Raw genomic sequence first — 20,274 nt, forward strand, 5'->3', positions numbered from 1 at the left:
CTAATTTTCAAAAAAGGATGCAACCTTCCATTTCCTAGTTTGATCACTAACAAAGATAAATTAGCTCTCAGTTAAGTCAGAATATCCCCACAGAGGATCATACCCTAGGCCCTCATCATAGACCCTAACTGTAAAATATCTGCTGGCTAGCTTTATCCCAAACTGAGCTGAGGAAAGTAGAATTCAACCTTGAATTCAGTAGAAGTCGAATTGCTTTAGGAATGAAAACTCTTTACTCTAAAGCAAAACTCTGGTCTCTAAAACCGATAATAACAAGGTGCTCTGGTGGCTAGGCTTTTCCTGAACTATACCCCCACTCAGCCTTCCCTCCAAAGCCAAAGGCATCTCACAGACCCTTAATGGCTTAAGAACAATCTGAAAGCCACATGCCCCAAAGACCAGCATCTATCCTTAGAACAAATGAGCACCAGAACAAATGTTCAGAGTGATACCTAACAGAAGGGCACAGGGTACCACCTGTGAGAATGAAAACTGCATTTGCTGACCAGACACTTCGGAAAGTCCTATCCATTAGGTCACCTAGTGCCCCCAAGTGGAACCCACATGAAAACTTTTCCTATTGCTAAATGGCATGAACAACTTTGTTTTCTCAGAGGTACTATTGTGTTTTCTCTTTTTGAATAGTAAGAACCAAGAAATTATCTATCTTCGTTGTTTATTTGGCTATTCCTCACACATCTTCTCATCTAGAAAGTACTTAAAGCAGCAGAATTGCTATATAACAGACCAAGTCTCCCCTCTTCCTTTGCACACCAGGAAGTTCAAAGCCAAATTGTGTATCATCACTTAGGATCTATCTGCATTTAAAAAAAACAAAAACCTGAAATTGACTTCCCATACTAACTTATGTTTTCCTGCTTTTTAATTTATGTTGATTTATTTAACAAGTACTTAAAAAGTACCTACATTTTAAAACCATTTCCATAACAAATTGGTCTGCATAGAGTACTACTATATTTCTATGACATAATTATTCAAATATTTGATAAAAGTTAATTTTGATAAAATTGTATTTATGTTTCTTAACTTTATTTTGCACTAACCTTGGGTTGTGAACATTTTCAAACATTCAAAAAGTTGAAAGAATAATACAATAAGCACACACATATCCTTCACCTGGATTCTACAATTAACATTTTGTTTGCCTTATATCCACCTAGATACACAGGCACACACTTACCACACTGAACCACTTAAAAGTAGGTTGTAATCATCAAGATATTTCAGCTCTAAATAATGTGTTCATTTCCAAGGAATAAGGACATTCTCCCATTAATCACAGAACCATTACTGTATATACAAAAAATTAACAATTCCCTCATGTCATCTAATTTCCAGTCCATATTAAAATTTTACCCAGTTTCCCTAAGAAAGTCTTTGAGATGTTTTTATCGAACCAATTAAGGTTCATGTATTGAACCTTATTGTTGTTATTTCTCTTAGACTTTTATATAGGATAGCTCTTCACCATACAAACTATTTTTTAGTTTAAGTTATAGACTTAAGTTTAAGACAGTATTCCTTAAAATGGGTCCAAGTACCACCTGCTTCAGAATAACCTGGAGACTTATTTTAAAAGCAGATTCTACACCCCACCCCAGATTTACTGAATGAGAATGTCAGATGAGTCCTCAACGTACTCAAATTTGGGAACAACTGCTCTAAGACTTGTGAAGTGATCTATAACAAACATCATTTGAATGTCTAAACATTGGTTAATAAATGCACCTGGTTGTTCAAGCTGAGGTGGTCTAATTCCATGAAATGAGTTGCTCATTTTCCTTTTCTTCATTTTTTCACTTGTCTTCTGATTTAAGGCTTGAATCATAAAATACTCCAACTAAAACATGAATTGAATTTTAGTTAAAGCTTCAACAAAATTATGTCTCTGACAAGATTATTGGTACTCCAAATCACATTTGCCAAATGTTTTTAATGCCAGTACCATCTACATGTAAGCTTTAGCAAATACTTCTAAATAATTTTTTATTTAGAAAATGTATTAAGTAGAACAGACTGTGCCTTGTCTAAGCATAAATAAACTATTCATTCAAAAAGGAACTGTTTATTCTCTTGAATAATCAAGAAAGCCCAGTAGTGCAACTATGTGACTATCAATAACTATCTCGTGGGCAACCACAGCAGTTAATACTAGAGAAACTCAGGGCAGGACAGATCTGGCTCTATGTCACAGATGCTCATATCAACTAGGAGTGTCTGCACACGCTCTATTTTTTTCTTGAATAAATTTCATTGAAATACATCCTTTATGTAATAAATTTAAAAATCTTGGGGCACCTGGCTGGCTCAGTCAGTAGAGCATACAACTCTTGATCTTGGAGTTGTAAGTTCGAGCCCCACATTAGGTGTAAAGATTACTTAAAAATAAAACCTCAGGGGCACCTGTGTGGCTTAGTGGGTTAAGCATCTACCTTCGGCTCAGGTCATGATCTCAGGTTCTGGGATCCAGCCTCACATCAGGCTCCCTGCTCAGCAGGGGGCCTGGTTCTCTTTCTCCCTGCTCCCCCACCATGCTTTCTTTTGCTATCCCTCTCTCAAGTAAATAAATAAAATTTTTTAAAAAAAATAAAAATAAAAAAAATAATAAAATCTTTTAAAAATCCTAACCACATGCACTTACATGGTACCAGGCCTATGCTTTATGCTGTAAAGCTTGGGAAAAAGAATAGATAGAGGTCTACGTACCACATACACAAATGTTCAAACTTCATAAATCAAGAAAACAAACTATTATGTAGAAGCCAGGCTTAGCTTTAAGTTCTCAGCCTTCTCAGAGCTTCATGTAGCACAGGGAGAACTGGCGCCTGACTCCTGGGCCCCAAGACTGTCCCTTCTCTTCTCATCCCCTGCTCCAGGCCATGCCTTGAAGAGCTTTATGTATACAAGAAGACTCTACTCCCCCCTTCCCCAGTCCTCATATGCGGTCATCCTTTGGCCACTCTTCAGACCTAGGGACACACACACTATTAATGCAATTTACCTTCAGGAGGACTGACCCAGGAAAAAGGCTGGCACAGGCCTGAGAAACAGCCTGAGTGTCACTAGTCAGAGACCTCTGGGGTCCTGGGTTTTGGAACATAGTTGTAGCACTGTACAATAGAACCTTCTGTTCTGTGTTGATGAAAATGCTCTGTATATCCGTGCTATTGAAGAGAGTAGGCACAAGCCACATGTGGCTATTAAGCACCTGAGATGTGGGTAGTATATCTGAGGAACTGAACTTTCTTCAGTTAATTTAAACACAAATAGCCACCTGTGGCTAGTGACTGCCATCATGGATGGCACAGATCTAGAAAGGCTACTAGCTCCAGGGGTGTGTACACTCGGCTCCATCAACTTGTGTAATGGGGGTGCAACTGCAGGAGGGCCAGATGGGGCTCTCTAGAGCTAAAGGGCCCACACCTCTCTTGCCCAGGTCTTTATCTCTGACCCTTAAACACAAGACTTTAAATGCTCCTTTCAGTCTGACATTATATCTATATTCCTGCAAATGCCACTATTTCTTATACTCAAGATCAAAGCTATACTTAACTATCCAACAATCCCATAAGGGATCATTCTGATCTTATTTCCATATTCTCACTAAGTCTTAGGGAAAAAAGAAACTGCTGTGTCTTTCTTCCAATCCTTGACCACCTCTTCAATCCTTATCAAGTGTCCAGCTCTAACTGCAACCCCAAGTGTTAGGAACAAAGAGAAACAAGGGGGAGGAAGCAGAAGCAAGCAGAGAAAAGTGGGAGTTGGCAGGTGGGAAGAGTGACCCGGAGATTTCAGGTTCAGGAAGTGGAGCAGGGAACAAGGAGACCACCATACCCCAAGAGAACCAGCCCCCTCCTCTCCAACAAATGAAGCCAAACTATCATTTTTCCTCAGTTTCCTAAATATTTCAGGGAAATACAAGATTCTTAGACTAAATTAAGATTTTTTAAAAATCCACTACAATATAATGTCTTTGACAGGAAAATTACATTTCAGTCCTCTCTACCTTTCTACCCTTTCTACTTTTTTATTTATCACAATAAAAAAATAAGACAAAAGTTTCTCACAGTTATTATGATACCAATATTGTGAGTATATCTTCCTTAATGCTATTTTATTAATGTTTCTTTTCATTACTGGGCTACATAATAGCCACATATACATGACAGAAATCAGAACCATTTATATTTGGGTTTTATTTTATCTTTGGTTCTTATTTGGAGTTTGGTAACTGTCCAGAACAAATGAAATTTCTACAGTCATCTATGGAGACCTCAACATTTTGACATGAATCTACATAATGAATATTCTAGTATAATGGAAAGCGTACTTGACAAAGAGCCAGGGAACTAATGGAGAAGTTCAAAGTGCTCCTGCTTAATGCAGGGTTTACTTTGGTGTAAACCTCTTATCTGTGTTTACCAAATTTGTCCTTGAGTGGAGTCACTTCTTACAGCGTTGAAAAGGTAGCTCCAAAGTGAGTTAATACTTACATGATAAAACTCCACAGTATTTCCCAAGGACCATGCAGTCCTAATAGTGTAGGGTAGGTGCTGTGTGCTTAGGCCTCAAAATGCTTATAGGACCCAATAAACGCCATAGCTACAGACCAAGCAAATTCCAAATGTATTTTTTTTTAAGATTTATTTATTTACTTGAGAGACAGAGAGCATATGAATGCAAGCAAGGAAAGAGGCACACGGAGAGGAAGAGGAAAGAAGCAGTCTTCCTGGTGAGTGGAGGCTGAGGGCTCGATCTCATGACCCTGAGATCATAACCTGAGCAGAAATCAAGAGTCCAACACTTAATCAACTAGGCCACCTAGGTGGCCCAACAAGCTATTTGTAGCAGAAGTTGCTATGGATACTTCAGAGTGGAATCATTTAAGAGTATACAAAATCTTGCCAAAACACACATAGAGGAAGAAAAATCGTTCTTTTCAAATAATAGAAATGAAGGAGAACTTGCATGGCCCAATGGTTCAGGTTGCAAGGCTCACTGAACTATACAAAGATTAGGAATAAAACTGGCATCACAGATTTGTGTAAGTAAGTATAGTTTTGATATGTTCAACAAAAAACAATAGTATCACCAAATGAAAAATTCTAAACTATCCTGTTAGACAATAGAAAATGCTTCATTTGGAGAGAAAAATAAAATTATAATTTTATTCTGACAAAATCTTACTTCTACTCTTAGTTTGTTTCTCAAAGTTAAGACCAATCATACTTTTAAAACTGAAGTTTTAATTGAGGGTCTAGAAAATAGCTATCACAGCCAGCCTGACAAATGACTTTGATTTATGTAACAGGGATTACCACTCACCACTCCTCCAAAATATTTTCCTATATAGAAGTCATCAAGGCTGTGTAGTTCAAGATAGGTAGCTCCCAGTTCTTTAGCAAGTTGAATTCCTTCAGTGGTACTGACACAGCTCCCTCTGTCTGAGGTACATAGCGGGCATGTACAAGGTAATTCTTCTGAGGAAAGAAATAGGAGTAACAAAGAGCTTTGAAATTTAACAGGAAAAGAAATATACACAGGCAACCCAAACATTGAACAACAAATTAACAATTCATACAAGAACCATAGTTCAGGGGCATGTAGTACGTCCACTATCCACCAGACTCTGAATAAAAAGCATCAGTGTTAATAGAAAGGTCTTTCAAGTAAATAAGCTTTGAGTGCAAGAAGAATAAACAGTATTTTAGAAAACATAAGAACTTAAAAATAAGTTAATATATATTACCAAGGTTTTTATAGTAATTAAACCAACCAGCTAGTAATGGAGTACATGTTTCCCTTTATACATCCCTGACATCCTGATCAATACAAATTAACAACCTAATTGCCCATAGAAACCATGGAAAACAGTGGGTTAGCTTTTTATTCTTTTCTTTTTAATTTTCCTTCCTTCCTTCTACCTTTTCTTCCTTTCTCTCTTTTTTTTATAAACTTGAAATACATTCACCAAGTTGACTAGATCTGAATCCTCAAGGCTGCAAAATTTTGAAGATTTCATATAAAGTACATTCTTATTAATCCAGACATTTCAATTATTAGACTCTAAAGTATTCAACTGCAGAAACGAAATTAAATCACTTATCTTTCTCTTCAAGACTAAAAGATCATAAACTAAAGGAATAAAAAGTATTTATTCAAAATGTGAACTGTCCTAAGCGTCATGGTTGTACTGTGTACAGATGCATGGCTGGGCAGGTGAGAGACCAACATACCTATTAGGACACTCCTCAATAAAGTTAAAAATTTATGTTCAACTCTAGATTCAGCAGAAAGCTTTGTTTTGTTTCATGACACATCAGATATATCATTGTTTAAATGGCAGCCAAATTAAACAGGGATAAATCCATTTTTAGAAATGCATGTTGTTATAGTTTCCCTGGGAAGCAGAGGCTGAAGTGGAGACTGGAGTGCAGGAGGTTTACTGAGGGAGTGATCGTGGGAACAAATGTTTTCAGGGGTAAGGGAAGTGGGACTGTGCAGAGGAAAAATTCAAACTGCAATATAGCTATAACAAAGATCTTAGCAGATCTTACTGGGGGGGTCTGGAGCTTTGATGGCCTTTTAGAATGGTTCCCCCTTTGGAGAAAGGCAGCTGTATCTTTGTGCCCCTTCAATGATCAAGATAATCAGTGGTTAGATGAAGGCTGCTGTGGAGGGGGCACAACCTTGAGCAAGCTGCTTCTAGGAGCTAAAGGTAATATCTGGCAAGGGACTCCGCCATGCACCATGAGCACCCAACAGCCTGGTAACTGAGAGAGTAAGTACAGTGACACTCAAACGGCATTTGTGGGGCACCTTCGTGGCTCTGTCGGTTAAGCATCTGACTTGATTTCGGCTCAGGTCATGATCTCAAGATCGTGAGATCAAGCCCTATGGGGGCTCTGCACTCAGCGTGTGTTCTGTTTAACATTCTTCCCCCTTCCCTTGCCCTCTGCTTTTCCCTCTCCTCTCTCTAAAATAAACAAATAAAATCTAAAAAAAATTTTTTAAAAGACATTTGGGCAACTTCCACAGCCTACACAACAAATTCCTTACCAATGAACTGCATATAGGTGAACCATATATATGTACACATAGGATATTCAGTGCATGCCTGTGCTACATATGTAACTATGCAGATAATTTTAGCCTCATTGAAAGCATTTTAGAGCTCAGAAACCAGGAATTTACAACCTCCTTCTGCAGAAGAGGAAACTGGGGCTCAAGGAAGATAAGTGACTTGTCTAACTATTTGTGTGTCCGAGATGGAAAAACAATGATAAAACTGTTACTTGCTCTATTTGATAAGTAAAGTGATACCAAAAGATAAGATAATTCAGTTTAAGTAAAGACACAGTGATTTAAAAGTTAAGCTTGGGTTCTCAAAATTAAGCCATGAATTTTGAGTTTTTGCTTTTACTTTTTCCAAGATCATCTTGGTTTGGAGCACATAAATTTTTTGTACAGAATTTAGCCTATCTTGAAAAATAACACATTGGCATTTTGCATTCTTTACAAAAATTCATAAACAGTGCCTTTGATTTTCTGAAGACAGAGGCCTTCTTATGCCTACAAAGCTCTCCTTATATTGATGGGATGGGGTGAGAAGGCAGTCCATCTTATTAAACTGTATTTCTAAACAAAAATAAAGCAAAGTGTTTCAAGTGAAAAATTAAATGAACATAGTGTAAAACAATTTTTAAGAAATAATCTTGATTTGAAGGAAAATCCAACTAATTTCAGGTTCAACCCTGCTAAGCATGGTTTTCCACTGTGTGTAACCATGGCCCTTTATGGACATACACGCCTAGAAAATCCCTCTTCACATCTAGTCTTCACATCTCTGTGACACAGAAGACATTGCTTTTTGTTCACATGTACCCAAGAGGAAAAAAAATGTCTCATCATTATGTGGTGTGTATAGCAGGAAAAGCAACAAAACACTTTTAGAAAAAAATAAACCTGTATTATGCATTTCACCAGCAACCATAAAAGGACTCAAAATATTTCAAATTGCGGTGCCTTCTTCAGGATATCACTTCTGTGAGCCCACCTCAGGATCACAGTGACTATGGACAATAGTGTTACACTTCTTAACACTGTAGTCTTTTTTCTTTCTCTTACGCGATACCTTTTAAGGTGTTATCACAAATGTCTATTTCTTTTTTTCTAAAGCAAACACGTTGTAACTCTGGAATTCAAATGAATGGTATCTCTTTCAAAGCAGTGGTTTTCAGAATCCGTAGGGTGATTCTTAAAATGTTGCCAAGTGCTTGAAAGTTTTAGAAATCCTTTTAAGAATTCTAGCCTAGCAATGTACTCAACTCTATCAGAACTTCAAAAAGAAAAGAAGAAAGGATGCCCATTTTGGGGAGCTTAAGGCTATGAATACCCCTAGGCGTGTTCAGAGAAAAAAATTCTCCTTTAAAGACGGGTTCAATATTTAGTAAAAGCCAAAAATTTGTTCAAAGCCGAATGTGATGAAGAAGACATACAAGTCAAGCTTGTCAAAACATATGTAACAAAGGAAAATGATGAGACTGATTGTGTTTGCTGAACTAATTCTAAAAAGAGCTCAAGAGAGGAATTATCAGGAGAACACACAGCACAGCTTCATGTATTACAAGGGACTGGGGGAGGGAAGCAATAAAAATCCTCGGGTGGAATAACAGATTTAGCTTGGTAATTACTTTGCAATCACATCTATATGTGAAATGAATTTCATCTTGTTTAAAACCATTCATCCACTAACTGAACAAATGTTTCTTGAGTACCTATCACGTATCAAACAAGAAATATACATAGGTAAAAGCTCGTAGTCAACTAAGCCAACATAGACATGACTGAAAATTATAATATAATAAATACTAAAATAAGGTATGCAAAATCACCATGGGAACATAAAGGAAGAAATTAACTCTGCCTGGGGATTATGGAAGACTTCGCAGAAAAGGTAGCGATTTACTGGATAGGTATGAATTTGCCATGCTGATATGACAGGAGCTGTGCAGGGCGGGGCACTCCCATCAGAGGGCATAGCACATGCAGAGGTCTGGATGCAAGAAAAAACAACACATTAGCTGCCAGTTTCAAAATGGCAAGCTAAGCCCACATTGCAACTCTTCTCCCTGTCAAATCAAAGAAATGATTGAACAAAGAGGGGAGGGAGAGGGGAGGGAGAAGGGAGGAGAGAGAAATGGAAGGAAGGAAGAAAGGGAGGGGAGGGGGAAGGAGGAAGGGAGATGTGCATATACAGCAAGGCTCAAAAATTAAGAGGAGAGAAACTCATCACCTAGAAAGGAGGAGTGCCTAAAGGCTGAAGGCAGATAGCACAGGACCAACGAGGGAAGCTGAAGCTCAGAGGACAGGTGGGAAGTCACACACTGGGCAACATCGAGAATACTCACTGCTCAATCATGGGGGAGCAATAAGGAGGCCCATGGACAACTGAGTGGAGATCAGTTGCAGACCCCAGTGGAAGCAGCAAGGCTTACAGATCTCATATGAGCTCTCATTCCCACCCCAACCTCAGAGAGCAGCTGGGCAGAGGAGGAGAAAGGCGTTAATCCAACAGAGACTCTAAACTGCAAACTAGGCAATTTAACAATTACCCAACATTTAAGAAGCCTCCATACTATGAAGTAAAATCTCGTCAAATGGCAAGACTTAGATTGTCCTCCTTAAGGCAAGACTTAATAGTCCTACCAAAATAGAATCTTAAAATATATATAATTACTTGAGAGAGGTTTTCTTCTTAAAGTATTTACATGCTTAAAACAAGGTAGAAGAAATTATGAAAAACAACGAGCTAGAGATCTTAGATATGAAAAGCTGTGGGAATTTTTTAAAAGCATAATAAAGCAAAAGAGTAGGACAGACCCTGTGGAAGTGATTTGTCAGTTGGGAAAAGACGACCACAGAATTCTCCTCTAACAAAACACAGAGAAAGAAAGCTTAGGAAATATAAAAGAAAGATAGGAGAAACAGAGGAGAGATCCAGAAGTTTCAACATCAGTCTAACACAAGTCCAAAAAGGACAGAATAGAAAAAATGGAGGGAAGGTGATATCTGACGAAACCATGAAGTTGAGACGTCTCCAGATCTAAAGACAGACATTAAGTTCAAGTAGTTCAGTGTGTCAGGTACATAAGACACAAAAGACTGTGCCTACAAGGTTGCCAGAGTAATCAGAAGATAGATCATGAGTGATCATGACTTTTAGGTAAAGCATTACAAGAGAAAATTACTGAAGGGAGATAAAATACTGGCTTGGAAAAAGTATGAATGGGAACTCGTGATTAAAAGACATATATTTAACATACCTATATATCTATGTATCTATCTCCAATGAATAGGCCTTGAAGCAATGACAAAGTTATGACCACCCCTAAAGCCCCAATCTTAGTTTTTTAATGTCATTGTTTACTAAATGGAACCAGGGCTCCCTGAAGAAATGACTGATTGATTCCAGGTGAGCCTGGGACATCTTATGCCATACAATAAGGAAACACTCAAAAACTAATTGGAACTAGATTGAAAAGACTCCCTCCATGCAAATTTGGAGTAATATGAGCCACAGAAAGGATAAGGATAAGAACAGATTATAAAATATTGAATTTAAAAAAACAAATCCATGAATTATAACGATTCTAAAAGAAACGTGGGAGCAGAGAGAAAGATAAGCTCTATTTACAGAAGAATACCAACTATAAGTGGAGGTGAAATGACAGAAAATCACTATTTTGCAATCACTACAACTAAAGGAATTATGCAGAACAATGGGCTTAGATTCTTTAAAAATGTCAGTGTCATGAAAGACCGGTGGGGGGCGGGGAGGCTGGGGAACTGTTCTGGATTAAAAGAGACCAGAGAGATATTAGAGGCACATTACATTTAAATGCAGTATGTAGTCCTTAATTTCATCCTGGATTTAAAAAAAAAATAGGTTTGGAACAATTGGGAAAATGTGAATGTGGATTTTGTTTAAAATAATAGGATCCTAGATAATAGTATGTCACATATCTTGAATGATGGTTGGATTATGGTTGATAGGAAAATGGCTCTTTTGTATTAGACATGTACAATGTATTAGACAATACATGCTTAAGTAATTAGCACTGAAGAAATACCATAATTTTATAATTCACTCCCAAATGAAAAAAGAGAGAGTCTCTCTCTTTGTGTGTGTGTGTGTGTGTAAAATCTCCGGGTTTCACTGTTCTGGTCAATTTTCTTGGGTTTGAAATTTTGCAAATAGAAGGGAAAAAGAAGTAAGTTTCTAAAGAATTGAAAGCATTGACTATCATGATCTGACCTATATTCTAGGATGATTATTCTGAGTGGATTTATTTCAGAAAGAAGCAAAGATGGAACAGGAGACCATAGGTTAATTCACCACAAAGCTGATGAAGCCTAAGTGTCAGGGCCCTTGTGTGTGAGTCTTTTCCAAAGCCTTGGGAGAAACATAGTCATATGCTTTTGTAAGATTTGCAAAATAAGATCCTCTAACTATACTTGGTTAAGACCACTGCCTCTTTCCACTCCAGCTCACTTTTATGTCAGGCAGTTTGGGAGTAATGACAGGCATTTTTGGGATCCTGCTAATGTGAATTTAAGTTTAGGTTTAGTGAGATATTATTTGTGGTTTGCAGTCACTTCCTTGTACAGTTAAATGTTTGAAAACTGTCCTGGTACACGAATAGCCTTGAGGAATGCTTCTGCCACCCACATTGTAGACTTGTTTGGTGTTGTGAAACAAAGATGCCAGGCTGAAAGAGGAACACAACACAAATGACAGTGCCTGTCACCAGAAACATATGAAGTGTGAAGAAATACATTGGAAGAAACACTATAATTTTCTTCTCTATATAGAAGATAGCAAAAGTGGTTTTCATATGAAGAAGTAATCAAGACTATGCAGCCAACAAATATAAGAAAAATTAAAGAAATGTCAAGCTGTTAAATAATAGAAATATTTTTTTAAATGTTTGTGGTATTTGACAGCTTTTTTTAAAGATTCTATTTATTTTTCAACAGAGATCACAAGTAGGCAGAGAGAGAGGAGGAAGCAGGCTCCCTGATGAGCAGAGAGCCCGATGTGGGGCTCCATCCCAGGATGCTGGGATCATGACCTGAGCCAAAGGCAGAGGCTTTAACCCATTGAGCCACCCAGGTGCCCGGTATTTGACAGCTTTTTATTTATTTTCTTTTTTCTATTTAATTCAATTAGCCAACACATAGTAATCAGTAGTTTCAGATACAGTATTCCATAATTCATCAGTTGTGAATAACACCCAATGCTCATCACAACACATGCCCTCCTTAATGTTCATCACCCAATTACCCCATCCCCTTACCCTCCTCCCCTCCAGCAACCCTTTTTGTTTCCTATGGTTAAGTCTCTCATCGTTTTTCTCCCTCTCTGATGACTTCCCATTTAGTTTTCCCTCCCTTCCCCTACAATCCTCTGTGCTGTTTCTTATATTCTACATATGAGTGAAATCATATAATTGTCTTTCTCTGATTGACTTATTTCCTCAGCATAACAGCCTCCAGTTCCACCTATAACAATGTAAATGGTAAGTATCCATCCTTTCTGATGGCTGAGTAATATTCCATTGTATATACATACCACATCTTCTTTATCCATTCATCTGTTGATGGACTTCTTGTCTCTTTCCACAGTTTGGCTATTATGGACATTGCTGCTATGAACACCGGGGTGCAGGTGCTCCTATGAATCACTACATTTATATCTTTAGGGTAAATACCTAGTAGTGCAATTGCTGGGTCACAGGGTAGCTCTATTTTTAACTTCTTGAGGAACCTCCATACCCTTTTCCAGAATAGCTTCACCAGCTTGCATTCCCACCAACACTGTAAGAAGGTTTCCCCTTCTCTGCATCCTTTTTGTTGTTTCCTGTCTTGCTAATTTTAGCCATTCTGTCTGGTGTAACATAGTATTTTCATTGTGGTTTTATTTGATAGCTTTTTAGATTTGCAAATTGTCATGCTTATTTGTGTGTGTGTGTGTGTGTGTGTGTGTGTGTGTGTATCTGTAATGTTGGTTTTTTCCCCTTACAAAGGACCTCTAGAACTCTGTAAGTTTCAGATCCTACAAGATCAGGAACTGCCCCTTTAAGCCAAAAGGAAGGTTACTATGACAGATAATTAAATGACTAGGATCTGAAATCCAATGAAGATAAAGGGAAAGCAATGAATTTGAGGTTTATTTGAAATGTGAAACCAAAAGAGCTTCTAGTGCACTAGATATGGGGAATGGGAGGAAAGTTGGGTTGGATGATTCTAGTAGGGGTGAATGGATAGGTTTGACATCATTCACCAAGACATGGAATTCAGCAGAAAGGGGAAGATTTTGTGATGACACAGGTTGGAAGAGAAACTAAAGCTGGAGAAAGAGACTGGGTATTCATCAGTGTCTATACAGGGAAAGGGAGAACAGGAGATTAACAGATTCAAGGTCAGAGTAAACAGCAAGAAGTGAAGCCAAAGGATGGAACCCTGGCAACAACTAAGGATGTAGTGCTTCAATATGTGTATGGGGGAGGGGGTGTTGATCATTAACAAGACAGAGAATTGGACCATGCAAGAAAGAGTAGTTTTTTTAAATGGAGGAAGAGATGTGTTCAAATAACCTCAAAGGGCGAATTGTTATTAAAATATAAGTTAAAGTGTAAATTAAATGGAAAGGGAAATCAAATTTGGCAAGAAGCATTTAACTGGTAACCTTGAGTGAGAACAAATACGATGTAATTGTGAAAGTCAAAGTCAGACTAGAGTGGACTGAAGAATAAATGGGAAGTCAGGAAGTAGACTCAGGAAGTGTGGATGACTCTTTCAAGAATTGAGGCCAGTAATAAAAAGAAACACAGGGAAGTAGAGGGGATGTGGGGTCAAGGAAGGGTCAAGCCCACTTTATTTGTGTCTTCTAATGCTAAACATATACCTACCCTATGACTATGACCCAAAATCCTATTCCTATGAAACAACCATGAAAAGGAGAATGAATAAATGTAGTACAGCACATTGACACAACTGAAAAATACACAGCAAAATAACAAATTGTAGACAAGCACAACAGGGATGAATGTCAGTATTATGCTAACTGAAACTAGACACAAGATACTACATACAGTATAATTCCAATATGTAAATTTCTAGAATAGATAAAACTAATTTATATGGTGAGAAGTCAGAACAGTGGTCATCTCCATGGAAGGAGGGCCAGTGACTGGGAAGAGGCACGAGAGAGCCTTCCAAAGTGAGGCAAATGTTCTCTATCCTGACTTGTAAGATGACTGCAGGGATGTATATATATTTAAAAATGCATTAAGCTGCACTCATGGTACCTCATGAACTCTATGTCCTTTCCTTTGCTGTACCTTAATGAAAAGGGGAAAAAAAAAAAAAAGAATAAAATTTCCAAGCCAGCTTCACTGAGGAAACACCACTAAAGAGAACTATCAAAATACCACCAAATCAAAGTGACTTCTGTGTCAGCCCGAGGATATCTGACAACGATATGTATAGCAGCAACGGCTGCAACAGACTGAACCAACTGAATCCATGGGCCATGGAGGAAATGAACCCCTCCCTCAGGCAGGAGTGTCAGTGTCTCCACCTCACTCGTTCCTAGCTATGTAAAAATCCTGCTCTAGAGCCCAGTCCTTTTGCAGACAATCTATCCTTCCCACTGGAAGGGCCTTTAGAATGTCAAAAAGAGTCTTCCAGAACTCAGCACCAGCCTAATGCCACTCCTAGATCAAAAGAACACAATCACTGACTTCCTTCACTTCTGTAAAAGAGCAATTTAGAAGACAAATTTGTACCCATCAGAATCCCAGCAGTCGTCTGTGACACTTTCCTTTGATGTCTCACTATCATACCCAGTGATGAAGAGATAACAGCTGGCATTTGAACAGTCATCTTTTCCCCCAAAAAACCCATATCAATCACTAATAAACTTAACACTATTTAAAATTAAGGGGGTACCTGCACTCTTATCTAAAAAAAAAAAATTAGATACTTACCATTTTGTCTGGTACCAACAGCGGCAATGATGACTGGAACTGAATTTAATGCCCTTTTTATCACTGGGATATAATTATCCTTTACTTCGTGGAATGAGAACTTGTCATTTACGTTGTATTTGATCACAATGATGTCGGCACTCCCGATTAGGTTTCTAGAGGTATACCAATCACTGTCAAAAATGTCCTAAACCAAAATGCAAAGAGCACTCGTTAGTCTACTTGTCTTCAAATCAGTCATGAAATAAAATGGGGTACACACCATTTTTTGCTATAGTTTAATTTTTGAAATTCATGAGAAGAATTGATTTTTAAATAAGTAATTAACTAAAATAAAAATGTCTGAAGCCTACCAACTCTTCTATTTTTGTGTATTCATTTAGCCAAGACCACAGTGTAGTTGTTGTACTATAAAGGAAATCTAGAGAATTACTGAGAGTACAAACAAGCACTTTGTTTTCAAATTATGTCATACTTTTATCACCTAATAATTTTGAAAAATTTTTAAACATTTTTATTTATTTCTTTGAGATAGAGCAAGAGCAAGGAGGATGGGCGGAAGGAGAGGGAGAAGCAGGCTCTCCCCTGAGCAGGAATCCCAATGCGGGGCTCGATACCAGGACCCTGAGATCATGACCTGAGCTGAAGGCAGAGGCTTAACAACTGAGCCACCCAGGCGCTCCTAATTTTGAAAATGTTAACACAGCCTTAGATGCCAGAGCATCAGTATGAGTAAGGAAACTTCAAAGGATTTTCTGTGACCCAATTAGACACTGCAGGATTGTTCAGTGTTTTAAACTGCAATACACTGTGAATTCTGTGGAGTTGCACATATTGTATACATATTTTCAAAATGCATGTATACTTTTCAACTTTATCCACCCTTTGGACAGTAGTGTATACATATAGTGTATATGTATGTGAAGGGATGTATGTTTCATAAAAAGACACTGTATATTATAAAGTGTGAACATTGTAATGAACCAATTTTTCAATTCATGTATTTAGCTTATATAAATTAAAAATTCAGGATGTCTTTCAATTTAAAATTTTTTACTTCTAGACTACAATTAATAACACTTATATTTAGAATCAGGGCCAAAAGCAATTTATTATGAAGCCTACTCTTTAAAAGCTTTGGTATTTTAAAAGTATTTTTTTCAAAGTTTCTATGTGAATAGTAGCATAAGAAAAATATGCATCTTAATACCATTGCTAAATATGCATTAGTAGGTTTCTTCTCATATTCTAGTTAACTACTAATCATTACTTGTCATTTCATGCAGCCTTTGGTATGTATTTCCAGGATATATTAAAGCTAAATTAAGAAAACAGTTAGATGTGGCTAAAAGGTCTAAAAACTGCTGGGCTGTGAAAGTTCACACTTTGAAATATGAGTCCAAAACAGGGTAATAATGCTGGAAGAGTCAATCAAGAGCCATGTGACAGAGCTTCTACTGTATGATGGAAAGTTCTAGAGAAGTGTTAAACAGCAATCCCCTTTTGCAAAGAGAGCTGCTTCTCACCAGTACCTCCACAGTGTCCAGCAAAGCCTCTCCCAATTCCCTACATCCAGCCTTTCCACCCACTTCCTAACAAGTACACTCAGAGTAACAAGAACAGCAAGATTTTTAGATATAACTACCCTATTGAAAACAGGAGCATTTAAAAAGGAAAAATAGAAGGACCAAAAAAGAAAAATAGGTAAACTACAGGAATATAAACTCCAAAGGCAGTCCTGAACTTGAACTCAGCCTGGGGAGAAGAGAAATGGGACACAGATCAAGAAAATGTGAAAGCTTCCCAGCAGAGCTCTACCCTAATTTCCAAATCCCAAACCACAAATCCATTCAGTTCCAATTGTATCTGTTGTAATATCCAAGTTCAAAGTATACAAGCATAACAAGGGTACACAAGTATAACTAAGAAAAAGAACAAAGTCTGATGAATGGAATAAAAAACTAAACAGAGGTGGGACCAACATTAAACAGCCATTTAACTCTGAGAGAACAAATCAAAAGTAACTACTTTTTGCATTCCAAACAGTTTAAAATTCCAGAGTAACTAGAGAGGTGTACTTGGAGGAAAGGAGACATTTAGAGGAAAATATCATGAGAAAATGAGTGTTGGCAACATTATCACTGTTGTATTGAGGATATTAAAACTAAAAATAATTTTGTTTTTAACACAAATCAGAGTTTCAAACCCTGCACAAGAAAACTGTGCATGCATTACCTCACTGCTTTTTGTGGAATATTTTTGGTAAACAGGAAAAGATCTAGAAATAAAATAATGTAACTGCACAAAAAAAAGGGAGGGTGGGCTTGAGAGAGACATAGTAATAATGAACTACATAAAATGAATCTGAAACACATTTATGTTAAAAGTGTCAAGTATATACGGCAAGGATCCAGAGTGAGGCTACAGATCTACAGAAGAAACTAGAAAAGAGAAGCAAAACTATCTCATTCTGATTCCAAGGAGGAACGAACACCACATTTCTAATCGAGCTATGTCAAAGAGAAAATGCTCTCCTGGTTTCTAGAAATACGAAGGAAATCAAATTCTCCCACCCCTTGTAAATCAGTTCCAGGATTTCCTCTGGGAGGTTATGCAATGCAACACTTGGAGCCACATTGGGAGAATGGAACTCATCTTCTTAAAAATAATCTAAAATTTTAGAGCAAAACAACAATTTTATTCCACTTGCTGGAACAACATGCTGCAAATACAGCACCTACTAAGTACCAACACTGCTACCTCAATGTATTGTATTTGTGTAAATCTTGAATGATGTGTAGAAAGACTTTACTTTTGCTTAGTATAAGGGATACATGGTTATACTGATGTTGTAATAAACATTGTATTATTAGAGTAGCTACTACCTGGACTACTTACTAGAGCATGTCAGTTTCTATCTTAAGAACTTTACATGTATCATCTCATCTACTCTTCAGCATAGCTCTAGGAGCCAGGGAGTCTTTAGGAGGCAGGGAGTCTTATTTTATACACAGGGAAAAATAAGGCTAAGAGAAGATAGTGACTCACCAGAAAAAACCACTAAGCAGCAATGTGGGGATCTGAAATCAGGTCCTTTTGCTATCAAAACCTGTGCTCTATCTGCTTTGTTATACTGAATATTCTGTTCTGGTACACGTTAAGTATTAGCTGATAAACACAATCAACTTGAGTATCTCTGAAAGACTTTTACTTACCACCAAGAAAAGAAAAGCAACTTATAAAGAGAAGGTCTGCAAATGTATTCCCTTATGTTTAAAGATCATTATAACCCAAAAAAAGTGTACCAAAACTCAATGCTTTAAACAGGATCAGAGTCTAAACAAACAAAAGGTGATTAGTACAATAAAGCACATCAGTATATGGCAAAAATCTTGACTACAGAGGCTTATTTTAATCCTTTGGAAAATTTCATTTACTACAGTATCTGGCATCACACGTATTGTTTTTTGCTAAATTAACAACATGAACGGTAAAGAGTTAACAGCTTGAAGAAAAAAACAGGAAAAGTAATCCTAACATCTGAATTCAGCTCATTTTATTTTCCTTAAATTTATTTACTCTATTCACTCCACGTTTGTTCAACTGCGTGTAAAACCGGTAAGTTTTTAAATTGTACCATCTTTCACAATGAAATGGCCAAAGTAAAAGAAGTGTTTCACTTGTTTGCATGGACTCCAGCCAGTGAGTTCCTTACCGATGCTTCTTGTGATTGACATCATCACTGTGATAAATGGGAGTTTAAACCTGGTTATTGAAAAAAACCTGTTTTATTTATTTTAGCTCATTAACATATTTAAGTTAAAGTAACTGAAATTTTCTTTGAGCTAGTGATCTTTTCATCCTGTAATTTGCATAAGTAATTTTTCTAGGCACATTCCATACATTCCTTTAGAAAGGTGTATTAGTTCCCTATAGCACACAATTCAGGTTTTTACAATTGATGTTTAAACATAAAATCTCACATGGTAATTTGTATTCTTTTTCAGACACTAAGCTTTCATCTGTTATAAAATATAATCTTCAGCTTTAGTTATACTATTTTAACTCCAATACCAGTATAGAATCAGAAATTTTCAAATAAAATTAAATGAAAACATTAAAATAACTACTGTTCTTGTGTATTACATTATCATTATTATATTATAATGTACTGAAAATATGTATGTGTTAGAGAGTAGCTTTCTTTCTCCTTTTATCAAGCACTCAAGAATCAGACTAGAATTTTATTGACTTCATTACAATTTCTTTTAATTATTACAAATTTTAAAGCTTTTAAAAAATTCCAAGCAGTGTTATTATTTCTGAATTATGAGTCACTGAAAACAAATGGCTATTATATTAAGAGTATCTGCATTATTAAACTTAAAAACAAGAATTAAATTTTTCAAAAGTGGACAGTGTTATAAATGAGTGGTTTAAAATTAATTCTCAGTCCCTCTCTCTTCCTCTCCTTTCCAGGGGTCCTATTCCTGAACTGTCCCAGTGAAATTTATTTTTGCTTGTGTTGAGCTTTCAGAGGACTTTATTTTTAGAACACTAATATTACACTCTCACCCACAGGGTAGGCATGAAAAAACATTGCTCTCTGCTGGTGAAACTTAGTGACCCCGTCCCTTGGGGTTGTCACATTCAACTGCCAGCTACCAAGGGACAACCTACAGTCCTGAAGCCTATGAGTAAGTGCTCCATGTTGCCACTGGGGCTTTTTGCCTTCTAAGAGTGTTCTCTGACCCGGCTGCCCCCTGCCCAATGAAACAAAGGAAAATAAAGATTTCCCCCCAAACGTTTAAAAACTCTACGCAGGTGACCCAGACGGTCCACAGGATGAAAGGGGGAAAAGGGAGAGGAAGGGGAAAAAAAAAATTTAAAGAAAATCTCCGTCAGCCTCGGCGCCGAGCAGCTGCCACCCCTTACCCAGACGGGACAGTCGTGGACCACCAGCTTGACATTGCCAAAAGCGCTGGCCTGATACTCGGTGAACACCGGACGTGCGACCGTGCTGGTCGCGTTCAGCAACAAGCTGCTTTCGTCCCCCGAGACCAGCGGGCTTCTCCCCAGGTAAGTGCGGATGAGCCCCGACGGCCGATTGTCCTGGTGAAACGCGTCCCCCTCGTTCCCCAGCGCCACGATGTGAATGGACCTACACGACAGAGAGGGGCGAGGGGGAGAGAGGCGCGTG

At 37.6% G+C, this 20,274-nt stretch overlaps 1 protein-coding gene and 1 long non-coding RNA gene across 2 annotated transcripts in view; one reads left to right on the top strand and one right to left on the bottom strand.

Moving 5' to 3' along the window:
• RHOBTB3 (Rho related BTB domain containing 3) overlaps positions 1–20,274 on the bottom strand; it is a 53,810-nt gene that overhangs the window by 32,944 nt on the left and 592 nt on the right. Inside the window, exons 2-5 of the mRNA XM_044265281.1 lie at positions 20,010–20,235; positions 15,075–15,261; positions 5,347–5,501; positions 1,750–1,861 (exon numbers count right to left, since the gene is read on the bottom strand). Coding sequence (XP_044121216.1) covers positions 1,750–1,861; positions 5,347–5,501; positions 15,075–15,261; positions 20,010–20,235 — 680 coding nt within the window. The remainder of the gene's footprint in view (positions 1–1,749; positions 1,862–5,346; positions 5,502–15,074; positions 15,262–20,009; positions 20,236–20,274) is intronic.
• LOC122917429 overlaps positions 20,073–20,274 on the top strand; it is a 32,851-nt gene continuing 32,649 nt past the window's right edge. Inside the window, exon 1 of the long non-coding RNA XR_006386391.1 lies at positions 20,073–20,153. This is a non-coding gene — a long non-coding RNA (uncharacterized LOC122917429). The remainder of the gene's footprint in view (positions 20,154–20,274) is intronic.

This window comes from Neovison vison, chromosome 1 (assembly GCF_020171115.1).
Source record: "Neovison vison isolate M4711 chromosome 1, ASM_NN_V1, whole genome shotgun sequence".
Taxonomy (NCBI): domain Eukaryota; kingdom Metazoa; phylum Chordata; class Mammalia; order Carnivora; family Mustelidae; genus Neogale; species Neogale vison.